Genomic DNA, 14,801 nt, shown 5'->3' on the forward strand with positions numbered 1-14,801 from the left:
TGCAGATTTGTACCTCCTTTATTAATTCAAACCAAATCAGCTTCCTGGGGTGTCGGAATAGTAGAATTCAATCTCAACACAGCTGGACTCTGTTGTGCTTGGTATTAGCAAAGAGGATGTCACTGGTATATGGCATGATGACTCTGAAAGAATCAGGATTCAATTGCCCTGCACTCCCTGTGCCACTAGAATGTTTCCAAGCTCACTGTTGGAATTTGAAGAAGACCTGTGCTGCCTTTCACAGACTACCTTTTTATTTGCTTTAGGAAAGGAGTCTAGGAAGAACTCATCTAAGAACTTTTTTTTTTATTTGCTTTAGGGTAGGTGTCTAGGAAGAACTCATCCAAGAGCTCTGGTGTTAGCCCACTAATGGTTTCTTGTGATCTTCTTGCTCTTTTGTGCCCTTTAGACTTTTTTTTTATTCCAAGAATAAATTGTGGCTCATTCTTTTTAAAAATAATCTGTCAAGTTACCATGAATTCAGTGATTAATATTTTCTGCTTGTTACTTATCAAGATGTCAAGTTCCCAAGTGTCAGTGGTAGGATTGATAAAATGAGAATTAGTAGCAAGTTAACCATTTGGTTTTCCAAAACTATAGAAAAGGATAAATGTTTATTTGTATTTTCCCAGACAAAAAGTCAATGTTTTCAAAATTTTCACAGAGCAAGGACTAAAAAACATTCTCAGACATCAATATTTAAGTCATTTGAATAAACTCTAGTCTATAACTATATCATCCTGAATATCCCCAAACTCATCTGAATAATAAACTCTCAGCAAGAAGGTAACTACTAGTATAGAAAACAGAGCTATTTCAAAGCAGCAGTTTAAAACATTGACCTTTTTTAAATGAAGCATTTATCAAGTTCAAATTTATATTTTTAATTTCTTCTCTTTCTCTCACTTCTTTGGTGCTGGGGATCAACCCAGAGCCTTACACATGCTAAGCAAGTGTTCTACCACTGAGCTATATCCCAGCCCCGACTTTTATTTTTCATAATTTAAAAAAACTAAAATAAGTCAGAAGTGAATCATGGTGTATTTTCAATCAAACACAAAAATTCAATCCCAAGCTGACACCAATAAACTTAAGAGCAATGACCCAGAGCCAGACGCTGAATAGAACGAGTGAGAATTTACAAAATACCAAAGTGCTTTCTGTAAGCATCCCCCAGACCTGCTAGGATAGTCGTCATCTTCAGCATTAGAGAGTCTGCTGCCAACTGCACATCTGTGTGGTTATCCATTCGGCTTCCACAAAAGCATCCCAAGCTAAGACAAAGAGTAGAGTAGAGTACAGCCCTAGAGTCACATTACCTCAAATCTCTGCTGGTTTGGAACAGATTTTCAACTTCCCAAAGATTTGTTTTTCTCACTGGTAAAATGAGAACAATGATTCTACCAGCCTTGAGGCTTTTTGTCAGGGTTAAGTGAGATAATTCATTTAAAGTGCTCACTTAGTATAGCGTGTGACAGACACTAAGTGCTTATTAAGTGTAGCCACTAGATGAAATACACACACACACACACACACACAGCCTCAACTATTTTACAGATATCCCTTAATGTATCTATTTTTAAAGTGTTTTTTAAAATGGCAACAAGTTAAAAGCTATCAATTATAAGTAACGATTTTATAAAGTTATATTCCAAAAAACTTTGGACAATCCATAAATGATATTCTTTTCAACATAATTTATTGAGCACTGATTTAATACCAGATACATTGATAGCTTTTAATTTGTTGATATATATAATTGATAGCTTTTAACTTGTTGCCATCTTTAAAAACACTTTAAAAATAGATACATTTAGGGATATCTGTAAAATTGTTGAGGTTGTGTGTTGAGGTTGTGAGGTTGTGTGCTGGGCTTTGAAGGGAATATGAGTTAATCATTATATATTACACACATACATATATATATATTTTTGTTTGTTTGTTTTTTTGTTTTTTTATTACCTCAGGGTGTTTATAATCATCTTGTGGAACCTGGCAAACATCTGTTAAAAAATAGGAAAGAATACTAGATGGAATCTATTTAATACCTTAGGTTTACAATATTTCTAAAATCTCTATAGCATATGTTTATACAACTTGTCAATATACCTCTCTAACACATGTATCAGAAATGCTTCTCAATGTAAGAAAATAGGAAAAAATTTTAAATACCTTCTCTAAGATACTGTAGAAAGAACCATGCACTTCTGATAATGTATGAGCAATTATGAGGCTTTATGTCAAAATCAAAGATTCTTAGCATGGTTTTAAGGAAAACAGTGATAATTTGACTACTTTTCTAAATTCAGAAAGTCTGTGTTAGCTCTGTAAGCCCTAGCTTAATTGAATATAGTCAATTAATAAGAATTTCCACTTTTATCATGTTCCTGTGAAATGAACATCATAATCTTCCCCAATGTCTATCACCATGAGACTTAACTTTTTAAAAAATTTGATACGTGTGATCTGAGATATAGTAAAAGGGTCCCCAAGAATTGACTGAAGGAAATCTGAAGGAAATCTTGCATCTCCTAACTTAAAAATAATCCTTAAAATTAAAATTTCGTATCTAAAATGACTCAGCACGTACTCAAATCAACAAGGACCACGTACTTACTGCTTTGTATTTTTCTTTCTTTGTCAGAAGATCACCAATGTGCAACCAACCATCCATCAACAAAGCCACCATAACAGGTAAGAGAGATCTGCGGACTTATTCTCCTTGTGTCCAGGAAGAATCTGTATCTTTCAATAGTCAGCATCACATTAATGCTGATTCTATACTCCAATTCTAAAATGTCAAAGAAATAAGTTTTGTCTTCTTCTTTATGTTATCCTCACTATCATTGATCTTACAATTTTTCCATTTAAGCTGTTCCTTGGAAAACCTGTTCTAATGTGCCCCATTCTTAACCACTTGACTTTATATTGGAACTCAGTTCAGCTTTGTTCTAGGCATTTGTGTTGCGGGAGACAGAGTTACCCTCAGAATATCTGCCATTTTTGTTCCAGGCTTGGTTATCTGCTTCATCTTCATATATGGTAGTTTAGTTTAATGAAAGTAAAAGTATAAATAAGAGAAATATGTGTTTTGTGCTGGAAGGAACATATTACTATTCCAGTAGTTCTTATGGGAGCTCAGGTTGCTGAGTATAAATACAACTTGTGAGGGGAGAGAACATGTTATTACACAATACAGAAAAGTTCAGTGTGATGAGAAAAGGGTCTGTTATGCCAGATTCGTGAGACCCCAGTAGACCTCCAGGAGCCGAATCTGATGCAAGCACATAAGAGTCTTTATTGCAAGCTGGAACCTGGATTCACAACCAATCCCGACGCAGCCATCCCAGGGAGTGAGTCCCGGTCCTTTGTTCAGTGAGATTTTATAGGTTTGGGGGAGATACTCTATGCGTCACAACATCACACAGCAAATCATTCCATATCGCGGGAAAATCAAAAACAACAACTCTTAGCATTGATTAGCACATTCACCAGTGGGAACAAGTTGGGTAGGGGTGATTGGCTAGTACAAGAGGGGGATTCCTTTGAACTGATTGGTTTAGGCCACGAGGGGTGTACGTGCTAAACTACATGGTTTCCCAACATGTTATCAACCACCATAAACTACTGGGGGGTCATCTGGCATTCCAGGTATTTTCCCTGTCTTATGCTGATTGGTGGTTTCTAGGGGGTTGCCATGGGTCCTCACCTAGGCCAACTGAGTCAGGGACACCTGGCGCCTCAGACCTCTCCTGTTATTTACAGACAAACAACTCAGCCGGGTGGGTATGTGCTTAGGAGTGCTCTGTGGGTTTTTCCAAGGACAAGGGTCAGGCCCCCTTCCTTAGGACAGGCCTTGAGGTAGAAGCTGCTATTATTTATTTATTTTTTAAAAATGGAGTCACATTAGTTTCTCAGGTCCACAAATGTTTGGGAAAGAAAAGTAGAAGAAAGGATGAGGGAAAGAAAAGGCATAAAAATATATTATCCCAATGCCTATTGGTCTGATTTAACCAGGAGACTTGACCTGAACTGAACCAAAAACAGAATGAATGATCTCATTTTGCTGAACCTGAAACCAAATTGAACCTCATTTAATCATTTCTCAAAACCCCAATTGATTCATTGAAATAATTTCCTGGAAAAGAAAACCTATGATTTCTAAAATTATTACCAAAAGAAAATTAACATACTCTCCAAACTAGACCAATACTTCATCTTGATTCAAGTGTCTTCTTAGAACCCCAACCCTTAATAAGGAGCTTCTTATTAAATTTTTAGTGAATACACATTGCTCGAAATTTAACTTTGTCATGTCCAGTCAACTGGTTGCCTTTGTAGTCACCACATCAGAGTTGATTCTGAAACAGTAGTTAATGTTATCTTCTTATCTGAAAGTCTACCAAATAGCACTTGTATTTCAATGACTATTACATTTTTTGTTCTTTTTTCCGTGTTTCACTTTACAAATCTTGTTGGTAATGACTTTCCATTGTCATTTCATAGTATATATATTCATTTCATAGTATATATATGGTTTACCAATTTTTTTCTTGACATTGACCAAGAGATCAACAGTAAAGGATTTCTAAATACCAGAATAAGTTATTTTAGGAACAAAAACCACATTGAACCTGGTCTCCAGCCCTACTCCAGGAATTACAGGTACCCCTGTGAACAGGAGCTACCTTCCCCCTACCCACTTTTGCAATAAGCAAGACTGACATTTTGGTTTGAGTACATTGTGTGCTATTTTGGTCTCTTGGCATTTGTTTGTTTGTTTTGTTTTAGTTTGAGATTGCATATGAGCTTGCCTCACAGATGGGGCAGCATCTTCCCAGAAGAACAGCTTTAGAACTCCTTTGTGTCCTGCACAAGATGTTTGGGTGTTCAGTGGTCAGAGCAGCTGCCAGCCACCTTGGCAGATGACCAGCTGCACTCAGAGACCACAGACATGATCTTACACATAGGTGAGAAACCCCATAGAAGCTCCCAGAAACTTTTACATAATATTGAATGAAGCCCTGGAGAGGGAACTAAGAGACACTGGAATTGGGCAATTAAGGCTAATGGGACCTCATTTGTACCCAATAACTCCTGACCTGAGGACTACAGAAACTTCCCATGTAGGAAGGGAGAGCAATTAGCTGTCATTAACTGCCTGGCAGCTGGGCTCCTCACAAAGCCCAACAGGAAATTGCCTGGCTAGTGAAAGGAAGTCTTTTTTCTTGTCCAAATATTGCAAACCAAGGTGGGAAGAGGGTCTGGAGTGTGAGGGGATGATGGCAAGAGCAGTGAAAAGTTCCTGCCTGTCATCCCATTCTGAAAAAGTGAGTCCTTAAAACCTAAACAATAATAGTAATGGTGGTTGAGTCTTTGACACTAGTTAGACTTCAGATAAGAAAAGGTAGTACTTATGTGTTTCTTCCCTCCAGGCTTATTCCCTCCTGTTAGAAGCTCACTATATCTCTGTAGTAGTACTGAGGAGATGAGAAAAGTGGTTTTTTATTTTTTTTTTAAGTCAGCAAGGCAACCTAACAGATCAAGGCAGCCATCTTTGAAATTTTGCTGCAAATCTGGAGGAACAGGGTTGTCTAAATTCATTTCTTCACTAGCCCAAAGGGCTATATTGAACAAGTTCAAGGCTCCCCTGCAGGAGTCCTTCATAGATCTACAGAGATGTGATTAAAATTGTGAGCTGCCTGTCCAGAACTCAAATTGTTCTCTATCATGACAGCTGTATGGCCCTGAGCAGGTTGCATACCTTTCTCTGCCTTGGCTTCTCCATCTATAAAATAGTGATCCCACTTTATGCAGTAAGATCACCGTTGGTAGGTGCCATGAATTAATGTGTTTGCTTTTACGTAGCATGGTGCCCAACAGTGTCAGCACTCAATACATCTTGGCAAATTTTGTTTTGTTGTTTTGGTTTCTCTGACCTACTCTGTACATAGAACTAGGGGTATCAGTTCAGACTCTATAAAAAGTACCAGAGATTATCCTCATAAATTTATAAACTACATAAATTTATTTCTTATGGTGTTAGAGGCTGAGATCAACTTGTCAATGTGTTTGAGTTCTAGGCAAGGACAGGTTGCAGACCTGTCTTTCTTATTATATCCTCACAGGGTCGAAAGGGGGCAAGCTGGTAGGTTCCTTTAAAAGGGTGCTAATTCCACGCTCATGACCTGATTATCTCCCCAAAGCCCTACCTTCAACTATTACCATGTTGGGGATTAGGATGTCAATGTGAATTTGAGGTGCCCATACACATTCGGTCCATCATGAGGGACAGTGAAAGGAACAGGACAGAAATTAAAAAGAAAAGGGAAGAGTGAGAGAAAGACAAGGATGCAGAATCATAAGAGTAATGTGTGTGGATCCCCCAAAATGGCCCACAGGGACACACTTGCTTTGGACCTGTCCAAATGATACCTCCTATTGTCCTAATTTTGTGTCCTTTCCCCTCATCACTGTCATAGATGTTAGTGCATTTTTTATTGAGATGATAAGATTATTCTTCAGAGTCTAAAAACTTACTTTTGAGAGCTAGTTTTTTTTGAAGGAAAAAATAATTCACTATAACTCTTCCATAAACCAATTCTTTAACTGTAAAAAATAATTAAGAACTTCTATGTCATATAATATTTCCTGAAAATTAGTCCCATAGAACATATAATACCTTTTTACCCACTTCAAGTTTGATTATTTATTGGTACTGGGGATTGAACCCAGGAGCACTTCACCACTGAATGTCATCCCCAGTCCTTTTTATTTTTATTTTTTTTTTAATTTGAGACAAGATCTTGCTAAGTTGCTTAGGGCCCCACTAAATTGCTGAGGTTGGACTCCAACTTGTGATCCACCTGCCTCATCTTTTCAAATCGCTGGGATTTCAGGTGTGTGCCATCATGCCAGGGTCAGGTTTTTGTTGTTGTTGTTGTTGTTACTTTGATAAATATTAAACACAGAGAAGTTCTACTTCATACCATTAGAGTTAAAACATGTCAGATACCTGCCAGTTTTTATTTTTACTTATGAGAGGTAATTACATAGATCTAAAGTGACCTAATAATTCTTTAAAATAGGGCTTCTAAAATAGTATTTAAAAAACAAAAGATTTACTACTGAAGATCTGTTTTAAAAAAAATTTTATTAGTTGTTGATGGATCTTTATTTTATTTGTTTATTTATATGCAGTGCTGAGAATTGAACCCAGTGCCTCACACATGCAAGGCAAGCACTCTACCACTGAGCCACAACCCCAGCCCAAGAGCTATTTTATTCTTTAGTGTGATATAACAAAAAGCTGATGTGTGGCATTCAAATCCTGATGTGAAACCTGTCTCTCTCTTTCACTTTATTTTACAGTTTGAAGAATGGAGTTGTATTTACTTAGTTCTCAGGGTGGTTGCAAGAGTTCAAGAGAAAGTTTTAGAAAGTTCACCAGGTGGTGGGTACTATAAGCATTTCTTTCTACAATCCTGCCCCATGTTTGATGCTTTTTGTTCTTTAAGGTAATTCAAAAACAAGAGTGGAAGTAGCAGAGGCCAATTAAAGTTCATTGGCTTTTCTGGCATATTTCATTAATGACTTTACTTTTGCACAGTAATGACTGGACCTTTGCAGTAATCCCTCAGTTACTTAGAGAAAGCCTCACCTGCATTGGTCTTCAGCAGGCAGTACCTGCCAGAGATAAAGACTGTTGAAACATGAGAGGGCAGCAGAGAGTCAGAGATGCCCCAGCCATGCCTATATGGGGATGAGGACACCCTGTTTTTGGAGTAAGGTCTTGTTAAGTGGCACAAGGTCTGTCCTTTTGATCATTTGTTTGGGGTTTTGTTTTGGAGGGTGGAACTGGGGACTGAACCTAGGGGCATTTTAGTACTTTACCACTAAGCTATAGCCCCAGTCCTTTTTACTTTTTTTTTTTTTTTTTAATAAATTTAAGACAGGGTGCAAAATTGCTGAGTCTGGTTTTGAACTTTAGATCTTCCTGCCTCAGCCTTCAGAGTCACTGGAATTGCCGACATTAGCCACTATGCCCAGCAGCAAGCATTTCATTTTTAAATGACAGTAAGAAAAGAATTCTGCAACTATCTCATAAAACCTTGTCATGTCTTCACAGTATTACTTTCAGTATGTTTCTGAATTTCCATATTTTAATCCTCTGTATTTAATCATCTTTAATTTGGATATTTTCATGCAGGAATGTAACTCAGAGAAAAGCTATTTAAATTTCTTTCTTTGGAAGATGTGAAGACTGAAATCTAGTGAGTCAAAAATCTACTTGGTGGCGCTCTGAAAATAAATATATGGTTCCATTTCCCCTTCTTACATCCTTATAAAATAAAATAACTTATCAGACTCTTAGAATTATGTTTTTCAGGAAAGTAAAAGAAATATTAAAAAATATTAATTTCTGAGTAATAGATGTAGCATTTGTTTTTTGTACATGGACTTGAAAATTAGAAAAAATATTGTCCCAATTTCTCATTGGATATGTGTTTATGGTTAGAGTTATTTTAATTATATTCACTGATTATCCTAGAGGCAGAAAAATGGGTAGCCTAAGGCTTTGGACTTGGGACTTTGGATAAATACAAGTTCTTATACCCAGGCAATACAATTAGTGCAATTGCTTTTCCTCTACTGTAGAGGGCGACACACAATGCCATGAGGAGCATAAAACACCACAAAAGTAGTTTCAGTCAGGAAAAGAGTATGCATTAAGTTTCTGTTCCACTTCATATTTTTTAACCCTGAAAACTCATGGCTCTATTAAAAAACTGAGTTTATTACAATAGAATTTTGTCAATCTGTAAAGCAGAGTATTAAAAAGAAAACTATCCAAATACTAGTCAGTTAAAACACGAGAAGAAATTTAACTGTGTTTGTTATTGATCTAAAACACAAATAATTTCTAAGACTGAATAAGAGGTGAAAAACACAACAAAGACATTCAACTGGAATAGTTATTTTCTTATTATCTGAACTAATCATTTAATACTTTGAGCTTAAAGAAAAGAAACTAAGTATGTCATGGTGACAGTAATGATGCTAACACTTATTTAGATCTGCCTGTAAGTCTTTGTATCTGTAACAAACACTATATATAGCATAATACATCATATACAAAATAAAAATATATATGTTTACCTTTATCTGAGATTATAGTTTGGAGCAAAAGCCACATAAAGAAGGAAGACGGGGCCTATGTGTGAGAGATGCACAAGTCCTGAGAAGACACTAACCCTGTTAAGTCAGTATGTAAGGACAGAAGGCCACGTAGCCCATCTCCTTTTCAGCCACTCACAGGCACTGGCTGCCTCCTGTAATCCTTTTTTAAATTTTGTATTCTTTTTAGTTATACTGACAATAGAGTGTATTTTAACATATCGTGCTAACATGGAGTCTAATTTCCCATTCTTCTTTATGATGTGGAGTTACACTGATCATGTATTCATATAGGAACATAGGAAAGTTATGTCCAACTCATTCTACTGTCTTTCCGACTCCCATCCCCGCTAACCCCCACTCCCTTCCTGCAGTCCTTTTTATTTCTCCTTTAGTAAGAGCAAAGATTGTGACAATGCTTTAAATACTGTGAAGAATGAGTGCTCAGTAAGATTTGTTAGGATGCACTTGAAAAATGCTGATGATGCATCATGTTTAATAACTTTAATTTTAAAAAATCAAGATTGTAGCTGTGCCTGATTATAAATTGACTTGTTTGGAGTCTTACTTGTTTTACTTTCATACTTAATACAACTAATGACTGTCAGATATTCCAAAATTTTAAATTAAATTTTACTTTTATAAAAATTCCACATGAAAAAGACTTTTCTGGAGGAAAAAAATGCATAGTTGCTTAAATGCATAGTGTGTGACTATTTATTAGTTAAACCTATTATCTCTTGGATCAGTAAATGTCTATTTTCTTTCTTACTAACACAACTTATTTTATAACTTGTTTTGCCTTTCTCTGCTTTTATTTTGATAAGTAAAGTTATACCTATTAGTATAGAAAAAGACCAGATATGACAAGTGACTTTTTGACTGGGAATTGATGAAAGTTTTATAATGTGTTAAGAGTAGTGAAAACAAGTGATATGGCATAATTATGGGGAAAATAAGTCTATCTCAATTGCTTAAATATCTGGTTTGGATACTTTCTTATAACTTTAGTTGAAATAAATGAATGGTACTAAATGTTTGTTTTGTTATCACAGCAAAAACATTTAGTCCAGCCATTTGAGTTGAATTCAGCTGTCCTATGACCACCTGTGTAATTTTGGTTGATTTACTTAAATTCACTAAGTTTTGTTTTTATCACCAGTAAATTCTAAGTCAGTGCTTGACATAATGCTTGGTACCCAGGATATATTCATAAAATATTAGTTATCATTATTAATGTAACTATATTATTACTGACATTATCCATCTGGCCAAAAGATGTTTTATAAGCACCTTATATAAGGTATGTAACAAATTAGGTGTGTTGGAGTAAAAGTGACTCTGGCTTTAAAGGATTCACAATCTAGGGGAGAAGGAATTATAAATAATTAATACTTGCTAATATCATGATTGAAGTTTCTTCAAATAATATGTATTTGAAGGCAAGGTGAATGGTTCTACCTAGGAAGAGCTCTCTGCTAAACTTCTAAGAATATGGTATTCTTCATGTGGTAAGGTAAAGATTACCTCGAAGCAGAACCAATAAGAGTGAGATATGGAAGCATGATCAGGCTATTGGGAACAAAAAAGGACAAATGGAGTTAAAAGTATATAGAAGCAACTAAAGATAAGCCTCTAAAATTAGATTAAAGCAATCTCATTGGAGTCCTATACCAAGAATAGTGGACTTCCTTTTATGGGCAATGGAAAATCATCTATTAATACTATTTATTTATATATTTATTTGTATGATCCTGGGGTTCAAATCCAAGGCCTTATACAGGTTAGGCAAGCACTTTACTAAGGGGGTATACATCCAGCCCCATCAATTAATTTTAAGCAGAGAAACAAATAAGCCTTTTAGAGTGACCGCATCTGGAAACAGCATAGGCATTGTAATATGTCTCTAACCTGGGGTGGTAGCATCAGAAGAGAGGTGAGGGTGTAGATTCACAACTCTTTTCTGAGAAACAATTAAAACTAGTTAGGAGTTGATTAGATTGGAGAATGAGGAAGAAGTAAATAGTGAGATCATACATACAGATGTCAATCACAGTATCATGAATATACATAAAATATTTAAAACAACCCAAATGTTAAATAATATCAGAATTCTATTTAGGTATTAAAAATCTTATTCTAAAAATGATTTATTTATGAAAAATATTTAATAATATAGAAAAAGGTTTTCATTTTAAGAAATATATTATGGACATTGGATTCAATTTTAGACAGGTTTAGATGTTGATTAGTGATTGGCAAGGGCAGATAGTACTCTTTTGCACAGAATCTGGTGAATGATATTTAAGTATTTCTCAGGATTCAGTTATCAACCTCTTATGACCTAAAAGAGGTTCTGCTGAGAAATTGTCTAATCATATTTCAATATTAAGGTGCCAGAATTGAGCATGAACTATATTTCCAAATAATATTTCTTGGATAGAGCAGCACTCTACTGATTATTGAGTCTATGGCAGGACCCTTCTGTTATTCTCCAACTGGTCAGAAAAGCTACCATGTTTTCAGAGAATCTAAATGTCACCACCAAAGTCCACTCTGCCCAGTATCCCTTCCTTATTTCCCTGAGTTTTAGAAAGGGCAAAACTTCTCAAACCTGCCTGATCCAAGGAATCCCCAAGGGATATTTAAAAACCAACACAGAAAGACTGGTTCCCAAACATTGCAGAACAGAATTCTTGAGATAAGATTCAGAATCTGGATTATTCACCAGTGATGCCAGGTGGAAAATGGGATGGGCCACATTTGGGAGAATAAAAGATATTGAGTGCAGCAGGTGAGAATGCTGTCTGTGCACAGTGTTGTCTTTGAGTTGCCAGTAGTTTGTTGGAAAATTTCTGCCTCTCTGAAAAACGCATATAGTGACACCCACGCCCCCACCTAACAAACGGCGCAGTCTAGGATACATGAGATAATGGGTGACAAGTGCTCCGGCAACTGGTAGAAAGAAATACAAGGTGATCTTATTATCTGGCACCCCCGTCATCACGGTCGTCATCATCAGGGTCATCATCTCTATTATCTCTCAAAATGTATACAAGATTTTAATTAGAGCACTGCTCCACTCCTAGAAGAAAATGGAGCCTTGTGTCCACGTTTGTGAATGGGGGTAGGAGTGATTTAGGGAAATGTTATGTTTGGTAACTGTATTCTTTTTTGTCTTTGCAAACACAGTACCAAGTCGCCTGAAAAAAAAAAAAAGGAAAATAAACAACAAAAGCAGCATTCTTCAGTCACTCCCTTTATCCACTAAGTGCTTCCTACCCATATGAGCCTAGAAACTATTCTAGGCATAGTCAGAAATACAAGACTGTGGTGGGCCAACTGAAAATTCCTTTGGGGCTAATTTCCCAAATTTTACTGTTTAAATGTTACACTGAATTATCTATCTCTGCAAAAAAATAGAGTTCACTCATGGTATGCTTTCTTTTATTATCTCAAAAGTGCTTTAAAAATCAGTTGAATATATTACTAATACTAACAAAAACTAACATTTACTGACATTTGGTATGAACTAAACACTGTAGACATGTCATATTTTTAAAAATACAGTAATCAGAAGAGATAAACACTGTTACTATTCCTGCTTTATAGATGAGAAAATAGGTTAGAGAAGTAAAATTACTTGATAAAAGAAATATAGCTAATGAAGTACTAAGTGTAGATTAAGCTTGACTCACAGAACGTTAAGTAATTTCTCCCCCTAAATTTATTGACATAGACACCAAAACTTTGCAAGCTGTTGTATCTACCGCCCCATAAAAAAGTTATTCCCTGGGGATGTTGGACCTTCCCCACCTCCCCAACCCTGCTTCTTTCCTTTTCCCTTTCTTTATTTTCTTTTTTGTTTTGAGAGTAGAGAATAAATCTATGCCATCTTTTGCTGAACATATATGGATGGAGGGTAGGACTTAGAGAGGGAAAAGATCTATTGATGCAGAGAATCCCTTTGGGAACCCCTAAGAAATCAGTTCTATTAGTGAAGTGAAGGACTCCTGCCTAGGGCATAGAGTCCTTCAGGCACTCATCAGTCTCTGCTGTTCTCTTCATGATTCATCTGTTGTGACCTGAGTGCTCAGGGCCAGAGTATCAACCAGCCAGGGTTCCGTCTGTGTGAGAAGTGAGGCATATGAAGAATTTCAGTACTGGGGATAAGCCAAGTTTGAGCTTTGCTGCTCACCTAGCTCTAGGACCACTCATTAGTACCAGCCTTTGTTTGCACATGGCTCTGTCCTATGGGGATCTCATGTTCTCCTTGTGGGAAGGCATGCTCAGGGTCTTGCCATCCACTGCCTTCTTGGCTAACATTTCCAGGCATAGAATTCCTGACTCTCTATCCCTCAAACGCTCTTTCTACAGATATTTCTGATGTCTAAGTATCCAGTATGCCACCTTCTCTTTTATGGTTCTTACTGCAGTACTGTTGGCCTTATAGAAGTATTTCTAACATGCCTGGCAAAACAGATGGGGGTATGACAGTGGTTTTCTGGACATATTTTGGATGTTTGCATATTACACACTAAATTTCGTCCACATGGAAATCTCCATTTCTATGTGTCCTTTTATTCATTCACCCGTCATGGGTGAAGGATTGTACTTAGGCTCAGAAGATCCAATCAGGTATAAAACACTTCTGAGCATTAGAAAGTACCATTATCCTAGAGATTTCTGAAACTTACAATGGTAAAATGAGCTCAAATGAATGACAAAGAGCTTTAACTAAAGAATAGGGAGTTTATAAGTGAATGATTACATGAATAAAGTAAGGAGGGGAGGAAGGAAGAGAGGGAGGACAAATTGAGACAGGGTGAATTCTTTTTTCTAGAGACACAAGAAGCTACCCACAATGTTATTTAGCTTAGAGAGAAGAAGGGACCTGGGGAACCACTACAAGGTCTTAGGAGAACTTTAGCAGCATTAGAAGGAAAAGCAAGAACAGTAAAAGAAGAAATGTTTCCCAAAGAGTCAAGGTGGAAAAAAGGACTGGTCATGGAACTTAGGCTTCAGACCTGAGGAACAGGTAAGGTCTGTAAGATACCTCTGATGTCAATGACCATGCTTTGACTGTGCTAGGCTTGGTTTCCTTCCTTCCTTTCTTCATTCTATTTTGAAAAAATTCCAAATCTTGATAGTTATGGTATGTTTGTTCCTTTTAAAGGTCAAAACCTAAGCAGAAGAGGAAGGGTAGGTATCAGAATTCTGAAAATCTGGACAGACATTGTTTCCTAGCTGACTGTCACTCACCCACTTTGTGTGTAACCTTGGACAAGTTACTTGCACATCTTGAATCTTTTTTGTTGAAGTGGAGTGAATAATATTTTACTAATTTTAAGGGATTACATCAGCTAATTCATGCTGACAAATTTGGCAGGGTCTGATAAATGGTAGATATTAGGGCTTACCAAAAAGTATGTGGGAAATCATCATAAACTATCAGTAGGATTATGTTACTTAGTTATTGTTGATCCTCAAAGTAGTCATCTTTGGAAACTATCCACTTTGTTTGAGTATTGCTGCCATTGCTGAACACATTTGGGGATTGCTTTAGTGACATTTTACAAGCTCTCCAAGAAAAAAAAAATCTAACCGGTTTACTTATAAACTTT

The 14,801-nt window shown here is 36.5% G+C and overlaps 1 protein-coding gene across 14 annotated transcripts in view; it reads left to right on the forward strand.

The window, feature by feature from the left end:
* Pde4d (phosphodiesterase 4D) overlaps nucleotides 1-14,801 on the forward strand; it is a 1,424,195-nt gene that overhangs the window by 1,243,968 nt on the left and 165,426 nt on the right. For all 14 annotated transcript variants that reach the window (XM_048800091.1, XM_048800095.1, XM_048800089.1 and 11 more), the window contains one exon: nucleotides 2,645-2,694. In XM_048800091.1, the coding sequence (XP_048656048.1) occupies nucleotides 2,645-2,694 (50 nt within the window). The remainder of the gene's footprint in view (nucleotides 1-2,644; nucleotides 2,695-14,801) is intronic.

Source organism: Marmota marmota, unplaced genomic scaffold, assembly GCF_001458135.2.
Source record: "Marmota marmota marmota unplaced genomic scaffold, marMar, whole genome shotgun sequence".
Taxonomy (NCBI): domain Eukaryota; kingdom Metazoa; phylum Chordata; class Mammalia; order Rodentia; family Sciuridae; genus Marmota; species Marmota marmota.